At 37.8% G+C, this 14,308-nt stretch overlaps 1 protein-coding gene across 1 annotated transcript; it reads right to left on the reverse strand.

Annotated features, from left to right (window-relative positions):
* Positions 1–5,454: 5,454 nt before the first annotated feature.
* qdprb.1 (quinoid dihydropteridine reductase b, tandem duplicate 1) lies at positions 5,455–14,265 on the reverse strand. The gene is made up of 7 exons (XM_053480345.1): positions 14,091–14,265; positions 13,770–13,862; positions 10,218–10,314; positions 9,979–10,119; positions 8,993–9,101; positions 8,072–8,155; positions 5,455–6,166 (listed from the first exon to the last, which is right to left on the reverse strand). Exons 1-7 carry the CDS (start codon positions 14,181–14,183, stop codon positions 6,067–6,069), a joined length of 717 nt encoding a protein of 238 aa, XP_053336320.1. The 5' UTR covers positions 14,184–14,265; the 3' UTR covers positions 5,455–6,066.
* Positions 14,266–14,308: the final 43 nt, after the last annotated feature.

The raw sequence follows: 14,308 nt of genomic DNA on the forward strand, positions 1-14,308 counted from the left end.
AGCAAGAAAAATGCAAATATAAAGGAAATGCCTTCCAGGTAGATAAGCTTTCTGCACAAAGAAATGAGACCAAAGTTATAGCAGTTGTGGGATGGTTCTAACTCAAGATGTTAAAGAAACTTCTTAGCTCTCCAGGTTTTGGAAACCACTACCAATCGTAGTTGAGGTCATTATTTGTAAAACAAAAAATAAAAAAGCAACAGTAGAAATCACAGCTATGTTTAATAGTTAAAAGAAGATTATAGACAGTGTGATGGTAACTCACAGGATTGGGACTAAACAGCTGTGTGGCCAGAAGAAAACCACTTGTTAGTGAGACTAATGGGATTTAAAGCTTTGGTTCCTATGGTGCATAAAAATTGGACTTTTAAACAATGTGATCTGATGAGTCCAGATTCAATTGAGCAATCCGGGTGGGGGTTGAAGTGCAAGAGTGATGCACTCATTATGCATAGCGGGCATTGTTAAAGCCGTGTGGGCAGTGTTATAATCTGGGGTTTCTTTAGTCAGTCAAGTCTTTGTTGAGCCTTGGTTATCTGTCAATAAAATAAAGTTTTTCTTCTCTGATGGCCCTGACATTGTGAAAGAGTGTTTTGGGAGCATGAATTGGGCATCACATTGCATGCTTCAAGGCTAAATGAAATATTAAAGTGTGCAACCTTTTTTGATCAGGAAGTATATGTTGCTTACTATTTCCAAAAAAAAAAAAGTTGCATCTCCTCCACATGTGACCGTTTGTACTTTTTACTCACAAAAAGAAATTATGACATAGGTAATCTGAAGCTGTTAGCAATTAGGCTGTCTTTTGTTAAACAGGGACACTGACTAAAAGGAGCCCAATACCCATTTTTAGTTAATAATAATGTGGTGATTTCAATAATGTCTGCTGATTTTAATCACTTAAAATCATAGTGTTCCTCAAATATATTGTAGCCCTGGTCACAGAAATATCATGGGAGATATCCAGAATATCAATTATGGCACTACTATAAAAGTAACAATGTTTTCTTGGTCCACATGTTACAATACTTCAATAATGAAATACTTTCGAAAATGTTGATGAGTTTCTAGAGCCAATATCTGAAAATGTTGGGGTCCCATCAGGATGCTGGTATACATCTGATCTGCTTGAACAAATTGTGGTTGAAATCAAAGATTGATGCTTTAATCTAAATGTTGTACTTTCAGTGCCTAGTTGGTGTTCTTTCGCATTGAGCCAAAAATTGTCTGTCAATCTGAATCCATGATGGATTCCTTCCACAAGCAACAATATAAATCTCATCTTTGTGTGAACATACAACCATCCATGAACTATGTAAACTAATAAAAGCCACTAAAAATAAGTTTTGCACTAGTATCTTAGTCCACTCATTTAGAAGCATAGTACATTAAAGTGTCAGGCATACATACAGCTATAATATGAAAAGGAAGTGCATAGACTGAGATTGAACCTACAGGTAGCTACTATAATACAGTCCACAGTAGGGGAAAATTTCAGTGCCTTTAAAAAAATCCATCTCAAATATATTCTATTAATATTAGAAGCAAGAAAGCTCCCTGTAGCCCCTAGAGCAGGACTGTCCAACCTTATTTGGAAAAAGGCGAGTGTTGGTGCATGATGTCAGTCTACACCATATAAAATAGTACAGACATTAATCCGAACTGTACTTGCTGTTACTCTAAGGGGTTTTTCTGCAACCACCAAGTAGCGTTCGTGTTAAAACCACATAGATCAGCTGCAACTCTCTCCCACGGGTGACTAGGACGAATTTGTGCACTGGCTCTCACGTGGAATTTCACTATTCCTTGCTGCCATCATGTATGTGCTTGTAGTATATATATATATATATATATATATATATATATATATATATTCATATGTTCTGAGATTGAAAAAAAAACTAAACTAAAGCATTGAAAGCATGTTCTCTGGAGTGATGAATCATGCTTCGATATCTGGCAGTCTGATGGATGAATCAAAGGTTTGGTGGATGCCAGGAGAATGCTACTTACTGGAATGCATCATACCAGCAGTAAAGTTTGGTGGAGGAAGGTTAATAGCCTGGGGCTGTTTTTCAGGTTTTGGGCTAGGCCTGTTAATTCAAGTGAAGCGTAATGTTAATGCTGCATCATAGAACGTCATTTAAGAGAATTGATTGCTTCCAATTTTGTGATAACATTTTCTCTGAACTCGTGTCCACTGAATAACTTTGTGATGAATTGGAACATCGAATGCAAGCCACACCTTTTCATCCAACATTAGTGCCTGACCTTACACACGTTTTTTTTAATGAACTTGAACACAAATTCAGTGTGTGAGTGTGTGTGTATGTGCCCTGCAATGGATTGGCACCCTGTCTAGGGTGTACCCTGCCTCGTGCCCTAAGCCTCCTGGGATAGGCTCCAGGTCCCCGTGACCCTGAATACAGAATAAAGCAGTATAGAAGATGTGTGAGTGAGTGAGTGAACACAAATTCTTAGAGACATATTCTGAAATCTTGTCTAATATACAATTAGGTCCATAAATTTTGGAACGAATTTGGCATTTGGACTCTGTACATCATCACATTGAATTTGAAAACTTTCAGCTTAAATTCATTGGACAAAAAAGGAAGGTATTAACCATTCAGGGATTACAAACCACTGGTAACACTCAATAACAGAAACGGCAGATTAGACTTTGCCAGAAAACTTTGCCAGATTCTTTGGAATGATGAAACTTGCCAGAGTGATAGGAAGAGAAAAGTGTAGAGAAAGAAAGGACCAGCTTATAATCCATAGCATACCATATCATCTGTCAAGCATGGTGTAGGCAGTGTTATGGCATAAGCATGTACTATATGGCTGCCAATGGAACTGGTCACTGGAACATCAACGTCATGATGACCTGACTGCTGATAAAAGTAGTGAGATGAATTCTGAAGTGAACAGAGCTATACTCTCTGCAAATGGATATTGACCCAAAGTATACAGTGAAAACTACCCAAGAGTTTCTCAAGGCAAAGAAATGGAATATTCTACCGGCCAAGTCAGTCACCTGATCTCAACCCAACAGACCAGGCTTTTAACTTGCTGAAGACAAGACTAAAAACAGAAAGACCCACAAACAAGCAACAGCTGAAGCATTTGGTCATATCCATGAGTTCCAGACTTTAGGCAGTCATAGACTGCAAAGGCATCCAAGTATTAAAGGCAATTCTTACTGTATATGTTTGCAATTATGTTGGTTTGTAACCTTATTTATGAGTCTATAAAATGGGGTGTGTGTATGTAAATGACTGAATGGCTAATGCCAGACTTTAGCCAAACCCCTTGAATTAAAGCTGAAATCCTGACTTTACTCACATATTAAGTGTTTCATTTAAAATTAAATGTGGTGGTGTACATAGATCCAATGCACAAACAACTTGTGTGCGAAGGTCCATATACTTTTGGTTCAAAGTTGTATCATAGGCGTTAGTAAGTCAAGCCAAGTCAGCTGTCACTTTATTACTGAACATAGTGTGCCAAATGTCTAGTGGTAAGAAACCACCGTCTTCATGTATTGGAGAAAATACTTTGGTAGCAGTTATCTTGGGTGGGGTGTAACCGATAGTATGCAGAACATAATTCTCTCGTCAAGTTATCTAAATGATCTTGTCGATGTTGTCATTCTGACTTTCCCCAAACCAAGCTTTCAAAAGATCCTGTTTCCCCCCCCCCCCCCCATTGAATAGTGTACCTCTTTTTTTTTTGGTTGGCTTTGGGCTATCCTATAGGATACATTTTTTTACACTGGCTACCAGCTGCAATGGTGCAAAACAGAAATAACCATTTTTCATTATGTATTTCTCCTGTTTCTGTTTTGAAAGCCAGCTATCTAAACTCATACCATATAGAGATAATTGATATCCCATGAAGTTCTGTAGGTTTACTGCAGGAAAAGAAAAATAAGGGTATATCTGGATTAATTAGATAAACTGTCAGTCTAATATAAATACAGGCTAATATAGGCAAGAGAAAAGCCTTTGTCCTATTGTCTGAGATGACACAGTTGAACCGAACGATGCCACATCCATTTGTGGCTGGAAGTCCAAGAGAGCAAAAATGGCCATTCTCTCATGGTGGGAGAGCCATCTTTCCCCTATCATTGGCATCGACACTAGCCAATCATGAGCATCTGTGAGCCCATGCATGCGGAAGGGGGCAGATTTTTTTTTCTTACAGAGTGCTATTTCACAGATGCAGTTGTCTGGTTTTAAGTGTCTCAAAGGAAGTATTTTATACCCACCCCCCACTCCACCCCACATGGTGGCTGGGAATTGGCCAAGACCAAATTACTGAGAAAGTTAGGGGGGAAATAGGGGAGAAAAAAAACATTGTCCTTTACTATGTGTGTGATCCATTAATTATTTTCAGTTAAACTGCCCTAAAGGTAATTTAAGGCAACATTATTAATATGGCAAGATGTGAAATTGTGCCTTGAATGATTAAGTGGTTTGGCATCTATCTAAAATACAAGAACGGCTCACACGTACCAATATAATAGTACAGATCATGGGTTGGTTTTTATTTTGTATATGCCCGAAACAAATTCCTGATCAGTTGCGACATTCGGCAGACTCCCTTATCCAGAGCGATCTACATTTTATCACATTTTACCTCTGAGCAGTTAAATGCTTTAATCAATAGTCCAACAGTGGTAACATGGTGGTGGTGGGGTTTAAGCTTGGACCTTCTGATCAGTAGTGAATAGTCCAATACCTTTACCACTGTGTAACCCTCATTGATCAACTGCTAACAGACAGAATTAAAACAGATAGCTACATTTGCTAGCAAGATTGTAAACTGTAGGGTAGCGTTTACACTATGTAATGAAAGCCCAGAGGTAAGAGGGTAAGTAAGTATAGCTTTATTTTACTTTTTTTGATATATACTTTTACTTCAGTGCATCCTACAACAAATATCTGTACTGATTTCAGATGGTGACAAAAACAGCATGTTTACAGTTTGGAAGCAGAGAGAGAGAGAGTGTTTAAAGGCAAAGTACATTTAAGGAAGTACATTTTACAAGTAAAAACGTACATAGAGGACTTCTGCTTTTACTTAAGTGATATTTTACCTGGGATATCTCTTATTTCACTTTGTACTTTGTCCACCACTGCCAATACAAGGGTGGGTTAGCGAGCTAGCTAGTTTTTGGGATAATATTATGCTGGAATTAATACCTGAGGGAAACTTACAGTACTATATTGTCCATTATCAGTTCCATTTTTAACCTTAAACTTTCTGTTTTTGTGTTGTAGCATTTATTATATTATGTCTAGGTATATAATCAGAAGCATAAATTTGGTGGTTAGTGAGAAGGAAGGCTATTCTGAGATAAACTCCCTCAGAAACAATATACCTGCTACTTCTTCAGGTAAAGGAGAATATTGAAACATTGAGGAGGAATAAACATTTACATACAATATGTATTTTAATAATATACAATTGGGTGTAATCTTTATTTTTAATTAAAGTGTACAACTACAGGTAAAATGCAGTAAAAGCTGTTGGAAGCATTAATCACTTGTAGAGATGGAAACAACAGAGTGTGACTCAATGCTGCCCTCCAGTGTTCAAAAGGAGAAACATCACAGCACATGATGGGTTTTAGCTGGGGAGTGAGAGCTGGGAATATTTAGGATAGGATAATGTTGTTATCTTTATTTAGATCATTAACAAGACTACTACAAAACAAAGTACCTTTTTTATTACACGACAGATATTCTGCCCTTTTGAGACATACAAATGTCTCGTGGTAAACAGTATAGCAACACATTTTCATACATACCAAAAATACACTTATTTTTGAATGACAGAATTTGTAAAACCTGCAAATTGCCTTTTTCTATTTTTCTCTATAAATGTGAGTGTAGTGGACTAAACATTGGTGTAGTAAGCTGAAGATGGTTGTATAATTGTCCTTTATTTTTTTCTTTACTTGTAGATTCTCACCATGATCAAGATTACAGAGACTTTACACAGACATTTCAAACACACACACACACACACACACACACACACACACACATGGTTAAACAGTTAAACAGGTGTTGTCTCTGTTTTGCCGTTTGTGGTAACAAGCTGCACCAGAGTGCCTGATGGTGGTCTTTCTTCTCCCATTGCCCACTTGTGCAACAACCTAAAAGACACGTGTTTTTTTCAGTTCAGTGTCAAAAACCAAAGCAGTTTAACACCTCTTAAAACTATATTACTCTATCTAGTGTCATGGACCACAATGTTTTAAAGATCATGAAAAACTGATTATGAATTCAACACTGTATGATTAACGACACGATCATCTCAACACACTGCACTGGATCCACGCTGATGGACTCTTACATCATTCCCATCGTTGCAGACTGCACCATGACCTGCAGGGAAGTCGTCTAGACGTCTCAATCTTTAGAGACATGCTGCGTCCCATGGTTTTGTATGCATGAAGCCTGCTGTCAACCAGCTGATTGTAGTTTGGTGCTGTGTAGGTTGTAAGAAAAGTTTAGCAACTTCTTAAATCCTTTCCATGTGGCTGAACTTCGGAAGGTTCTTTCTACTGTGGCAGAAATTATTTCCTTTATTTTGGCAGTTATCCTGAGAAGCATCTGCTCTAAATATTGAAAGCCTTCACATTCCTTGTGCATCGCTTCCAGAGATTAAATAGAAAGTGTATTCTGTCCTTGTCAGCCAGAGAGCATCGCATGGCAATGGACCACGAGGCCTCATTGGGATCTCCTGAGGTTAGGATGATTTTTTTTTGTTAATGTATAGAAGACATTTTAATCCTTTGTCTTTCTTGTATCTGAGTTACAATACTTTTCTAACAGCTGGGGGCATAGTTTTTTCAGATTACTACTGATTACTTTGCATGTTGATGTGAGGGTGAATTAGCAGCACATATCTCATCTTATCAGCACTTTCCTTTCGAGGCACTGTGGTGCGAGCAAAAATTAATGCCCCCACTTGCGATATGAATGAAAGAAGAGCAGAATGCAGTGATTTGTTTTTTTTGTGATTTGAAGGTGTACCTGGTGCCGAAACAACTCACGGAGGAACATATCTCCAAACAAAATTTGGAGCGATACTAAGGAAAATCAAAGTTTCTTATATAAAGAATCATTACTGGTGACGAGACACGGATTCATCACTAATAGCCTGAGAGTAAATGGCAGAGTATGGAACAGAAACATCCTCAAACGCCACCATCAGCTGAAAAATTTATAATTAAAGTTTTCTGAGATTTTCAAGGACCTGTATTGGAACATTTTCAGGAAAACGGTTCGACAATCAACAGTGCTCGTTATAGTGAGACGCATATTGAAGAGCTGAAGCCTTAAACGCAGAGGACTGATATACAAGTGCGCTTTGATCTTGCATGACGATGCACTTCCACACACTTCTGCTGTCAACACTCGACACAACTTCGTTTTGAGGTCTTAAATCATCCTTCCTATCATCCTGAAAAAATGCTCTCAGGAAAAGCACAGTCTGTTTAAATGCAGTCTGAGGAGTGTCATGCGCTGTTTTTCTTTTAGCATGTATGCCAACATTTTTACCATATTATTGCCAAACCCTATTTCCAAGTTTAAAAATATAACAAATATAAGACAAAATCATCAATCAAGAAAGGGCGGAGCTTCTCATTTTACATGAGAGGTGATTAGGAACAGTATAAACCACTATGGTTTATACAGGAATGTATGCATTCCTTGTGCATCAAGGTGTTCAATATATGAACAAAATACTCCTGATCATCTCTGCATCGTCCAAACCTGTTCATGACAAAGCAAGGTCCATAAAGACGAAGCATGCAAAGGTTGATTTGGAAACGGATATTTGAGGGATTTAAAGACTTGAGTCAACAGCTTTGAAATCAACCTGGAAAGCTCACAGGTGTCCTCACACACTTGATTATATTGCTTAATTAAAGTTGAGAAACAAAATAAAAAATATTGAATTCATATATTTAATGATTTATAATATAAATGACTCACACATAATGCGAGTTGTAGAAATGGTATTATTCAGGCAATAAACGAAGCATACTCACTCAGCTACATACTCCAGTGGTGTCCAGGAAGTGATGTCAGCATCTGGCATGAATTGCCTATTCATCGGGGTATCCAAGGTAACTCTGAAAGAGGAAAAGCAGGACAAGCTTGTATTTTGTTGCTCAAAAAGAAAAGAGTAAGACCATTTTTGATCAAGATGTTCATACTGCAGTAATCATGTCTGAATTCTAGCCCTGCTTTTTGGGATTCCTTACAGATTGTGATTTTTTCAAAAGCCTCCTCACTTACAGTGCTGTGCAAAAGTATTAAGCACCCTGTGTTTTTTAGTAACAACTTTTGAAAGGATAATTATTATTATTTTTTTTTTTACGACAACATTTCTGATTTCCGAACATCTGTATTCCACCACTAAAGTTGTACGTCAAGGTAAGAAAGCAGTACAATATATAAGTCGACCATTTTTCTGACGAAAACTTTCAGAAGAACTGTGGGTAAAACTTAGCAGTATTAAAACTGCACTATAAAACTCAAAACTCAATGCGGTGTTACACCAAATACTGACTTACATTCATTAATTACTGTTTACTGGGCTGTATAAGTTTTTTTATAGACATACTTGCTCTACAGCATTTTATTCTATTATAAACTACTTTTAAGATAATTAAGAGGGCGTGTGTTAGTAATTACATGTAAAGAGAAGTAGTATACCTTTTCAGCAGTTCTACTTTACATTCTATAGTTTGAAATCATTTGCAGAGAGTAACATACGGTAAATACAGACTTTCCCCTCATTTCAGTCATTAGTTCAAGGCTGGCAGTAGAATAAACTTTCCTTGTTTAACATTTCTTCATTCCTTAGCTTATTTATTTTAATGCAGAGCTTATTTACAACAACAAGTCAGTTGCTTCTCGTAATCCCCAAGAAGGCTGGTGAATAGAATAGGTTGGTATTTACTCACGGCAGGATGGCTACGGCGGCAGCTCCAGCAGGAAGACCACTCTTGTCGCCACCTAGACTCTGACACAGCTGATGTACTGCAGCCTTAGCCATGCCGTAGCCAATCATTCCTATAGAACAGGGGATCTCACAGTCAACATTCAAAGATTCACATTTAATGCAGTCTTAAATTAAACACATTCAAACCTAGTGAAAACCAGTCCTACTGTCTGACTGCGATCAGATACTTAAACCAAAGCAACTCTAACTTTAAAGCAGCTTACAGTACATTCAAGTGCCACTGTAAGATTCAAAATAAGTTAGTACAAAAGTAATGGCGTGCAAAGTGTTGCTTGTGATCCTAAACAGCTTAGAAAGTCTTAACATGAAAAAGGTTACAAGTGCTTAAAGACTAACTACAATAAAGAGAAAAAAAAATTGTTCTCGTCACGTGACCCACGCTATGCTTGCAGCATTCCAAAAATGCTTGTTCTCATTTAAACTAACTTGTGAACGGCTACAAAGACAGTCAAAATACACAGCAGCGCCGTCTGGAAAATGTCGCAGGCTGATTTTAATTAGCTGCCTAAACCTTGGCACATGGCCGCTAGATGAAGACGCTTAGCTTTTTGTGAGATCCGCACCGCACAGGGGAGGTGATGTGCACTGATAGAAGATGCCGAGGTCTCACTTTTATTACCGTTAATGTTGACAGAGGGAAATCTATTACTGCCTAATAAACTAAGTCAAAGTTAAATTTATTTTTAAAGCACAGAACGCAGTTGATCAAAGCTACAGTTGACTACAAAACTAACAATTTATTGATGATTACATACATACATCAAGCAGCAAGCATTCTGTGTAACTTATTTTGTTACACAAGCATTTTATATTGCTTGGTTTTAACCTATACTGAAAAAAAATCTGAATTTTGAGCCTATCATCATGATCTCAGGTTTGGTTAAAAACTCCACGGTATTGTTTTATGGAAAACCCAACTGTCTGTACCTGGGGTCGGCCCAAGTGCCGCTTTAGCTCCGGTCAGTGTAAGAAGGCCGCCCTCTTTCAAGTGTTTGGTTGCTAGGTGACTGGAGATGGTGGAAGTCCACACACTCTGCTTCCACATCAAGTCAGAGTTCTTATACAAGGCTAAAAAGTGAGACAGATAGAAATAGTCAAAGATGCTTCTTTACAATACAGTAGTTGAAACGGTGAATGTGGTCAAAGGGATTGTGTTCTGTTCTCACTTTTGGCCTTCGCACTTCCTCCTGCCCAGCCTCCAGCCACACACAAAATGGCATCGACCTTTTTATCACCCAGCAGCTCTCCTACATCAGCTGTAACCTGAAGGCATGATGAAATATGAGTGCAGAATACTAATGCATGCAGCTTCTTCTTCTTTAAACCCCGAGTAACCATAAGGGCTGGGAAGATACCACTGGATACCTCCGGAATAACCGGTTCCCAGGTACATTCTCACCAAGCCAGACCCTGCTCATGAAGACATCTGTGTAGTGATTTTTACCTCACCTGATGGATATCTAAGTTTCCTAGTTTGCTAGTATATTTTACTAACTAATGTATTTCAATCCTCTCAACCACAAAGGACAGTGAGAGCTAAGTGCATGTAAAAAATGCTGAAAAAATATACTGCAAATACTGTATATCACTATGTGACTTTGGACATGGAGGTACCCTGTTGACTCTCACTGATCCTATTGGTTTAGAAGGATGAAACTGTAGATTGTATTTAATTATTTTAAAGTGTGTACAAGCTTGTGTTTAAACATAATGAACAGTCTCAATCAGCAGTGCAACCTGAAAAGTGTTTTTTTTTTTCCCTTTTTTTTTCAGTCATTCCAGAGATTGCAAGTTTATGGGCAAGTTGGTGCACCACCACCACCACCATTCAGCATTAAAGATTATAGCTTTGTAGAAGACATGACATTTATACACTCAATTACTCAAGTTACGTAGCATTTCAATGTTTATTAGACGCTTTTAATAGTTTTGAATTATTCAAAACCTGTAAGAAATAAAGCTGCATAAGACAAATCAGATGATAAACCAGGGGTAATTCCAGGGCTCTAATGATAATATAACATGTAATGTGTCTTGATATCTTAATATATTTTAACTACTTAATATATTGAACTACTAGTACTTAACAAATAAAAAATCAGGCCTATAACTACACTACCAGTCAAAAGTTTGGACACGTGGGGCCTCCGAGTGGCGCAGTGGTAAAGTGCTCGCCCTATCATCCGGAGATCGCTGGTTCGATACCCGGGTCATGCTGTTACCTCTCACAGCCGGAGGTCTAGAGAGAGCTGATTGGCCGAGCTCTCTCAGAGGAGAGGGATGAGAGGTACTTAGTGCTCCCACATTAATCACAGCTCTACAGCCAGCGGCTAGCGCTTTCCTCCGAGTGTGTTACTCTGCCCCTAAATTGTAGTACTAGCCTTAATGTGGGAGCCCCCTAGTGAAGGAGAGTAATTGTCCACAACTAAATTAGGGAGAAAATCGGAAAAAAAAAAAAAAAAGTTTGGACACGCGATCTCTTTCCATGATCTTAATAATTAAACGTCCATAATACACAACAATCCCCTTTGAACAATTGATATTGAGATGTATCTGCCACTTATGCTCTGTAAAGCGTTCATAACGGCTCTAATCTGAGGTGCTGGTCGTTAATTGATGACTTCGGAGGCTAGAAACTATAAATGAACGTCTCCTCTGCAGCAGAGGTCAGTTTTGCTCTTGCTTTCCTAGAAAGGTCTTTATGAAAGTCAGTTTCATTATAGTGCTTAATGGGTTTTGCAAATTCACTTGACACAATACTCTCATTGCAAGAACTATTCCATAAAGGCTGACCTTCGTGTCTTAAAATAACAACTTACGGCTGATGTTGTTACTTAATTACCTAATGCCATGTGTGTTATTTTATAGTTTAGATAAAATCCAGTATTGTTCTAGAATGTAGAAAATAAATGCAAACATTTTTGCAAACTTGAATGGTACTGTATGTGGTCTAATAAAAGCTATACTTGCAATTGGGCCATATTATTTAAATAGCTATCTAGCCAGCTGTGGGTAAAATAATTTTGACCATAAAGACAGTAATTTTGATTGGCTGGTGTTTGTGGCCGGTGTGAGTGTATGTGCGTGATTTTCGATGAATATAACACTAGGCAGCATAATCATAAATTTTTCATTCATAGTGTGATACTGTAAAAATGTTTCTTAGAAAATAAGGATGCCTTATTATATTCATTGTTTTCAAGGATGCTAGAATTAAATTTGGGGTGCTTAAGCATGCAGTAAACATTAGTACATTTCAATTAAAGCAAATCCACAAAGTACCTTCTCTAGTCTAGGTCATAGAAAAGAACCTTGAGATGAGTGGGAGCTGACATCTACTAGGGTTGAAGCTGTAAAAAGATCTGACAGCATTGATCTTGGCTTATTATTAACAATGTAAAAACCAGGGTTTAACAGGCATGTGTTTACTTTTTTTTAAAGAAATTATTCATACCATTTGAATTTTTTCACATTTGTCACGTTATGACCACAAGTATGAAAAATGTATTTTATTGGGATTTTATGTGATAGATCAAGATAAGGTGCCACATACAGTACTTGTAAGGTGGAAGGACAATGATAAATGGTTTAATTTTTTTTTTTTTTACAAATAAAGTGTGACACGCATTTATATTCAGTAAGGTGGGTTACTCTTACAAAATCCCAGTTTCAAAATTCCACCAACTGCCTTCAGAAGTCACCTAATTAATAAATACACCTGTGTGTATTTTAACCTCAGTATAAATACAGCTGTTCTGTGAAGCCCTCAGAGATTTGTTAGAAAAGTTGTAAAAGACGTTTTAATCAGGGTTGGGTCATAAAAAAATATCCCAAGCTTTGAACATCTTACAGAGCATGTTCAATCCATCACCTGAAAAAGCAGCCAAGAGGCCCATGGTAACTCTGGAGGATCTGCAGAGATCCACAGCTCAGGTCATTCACAAATGTACTACAAATCTGGCCTTTATCGAAGAGTGCCAGGAAGAGAGCCATTGTTAAAAGAAAGCCATAAGAAGTCCCGTTTGTAGTTTGTGACAAGCCACAGCAAACATGTGGAAGAAGCTGCTCTGGTCTAATGACATCAAAATTGAACATTTTGGACTAAATGCAACTAACACTGCAATTTTGCAAAGAAGAATGGGCTTAAGAAGAACTTCACTCTCTAGATGTGTAAAGCTGGTCGAAAGACTTGCAGCTGTAATTGCAGCAAAAGGTGGTTCTACAAATTATTGAATTAAGGGCGCTGAATACAAACGGCATACCACGCTTATTAGATATTTATTATTTTTAGAAACTTATTTGTACCGTATATTTTTATTTTTATCTTAGTTAAATTTATTTTCTATTGTATTTCTGTTTATTCATATCTATTTCTTATCTATAAGCTTTTATTTTTTAAGGTCACTGGTGGTCGTACAAGCATTTCACTGCATATCGTACCGAATATGAGACAAATAAAATTCGAATTTTCAGATATACCGTTTATGGTTTTTCCTTTTCACCTCACAATATATGTGCCACATTGTGTTGGTCTGTCTCATAAAATCCCAATAAAATTCATTTATGTTTGGTGGTTTTAAAATGACGACATGTGGAAAATGTGAAATGTTTTTTCCAAAGCACTGTGTAAACACTGATGCACAGACGCTAAACATCCATCAAAACCAGGAACCAGTGCGCACCCAGGGCATTACCGCAGGTCCTGTGGGTTCTCTTACTTTGTGAGCTTGCTCATGGAAGGAGTCTGTCATCTGTACAGTAATGCTGGAGTTGGCCTCCTCATTTGCATGCAGGTCAATGCAGGCAACCCACTGGAAGAAACAGAATGAAAGTAAAAGCAACAGAAGTAAATGAACCCCGAACACTTTCTGTAGGGGGAACACATCTCCATCTCCACGTGGTGTTGTGAAGCACTCAATCAGCCAGTGAGTGTGGATGCTGTATAATCAGGGTGACTTGACTAAAGCATGCAGGTTAATAAACAGTAGGGTCAGTGTTTAAACTTTACCAGCTCACGAGCCTGAGCCTGCTCTACTCACCCAGTCTTTAGATCTGAAATACTCAACACATTTAGAGCCCAGAGCTCCTTTACCTCCATAAATAATAACTTTACGAGCTTCAACGCCTGCCATTTATATTATTATAAACTCGGGATTCAGGAATATAATATAATAATCCACATCAGTGCAAAAAAAAAAAAAAAGTGCGCTGTCAACAACGTTATATGAGATTAAAGACCTCTATCGCCCCCTATCGC

This window comes from Clarias gariepinus, chromosome 20 (genome assembly GCF_024256425.1).
Source record: "Clarias gariepinus isolate MV-2021 ecotype Netherlands chromosome 20, CGAR_prim_01v2, whole genome shotgun sequence".
Lineage (NCBI taxonomy): Eukaryota > Metazoa > Chordata > Actinopteri > Siluriformes > Clariidae > Clarias > Clarias gariepinus.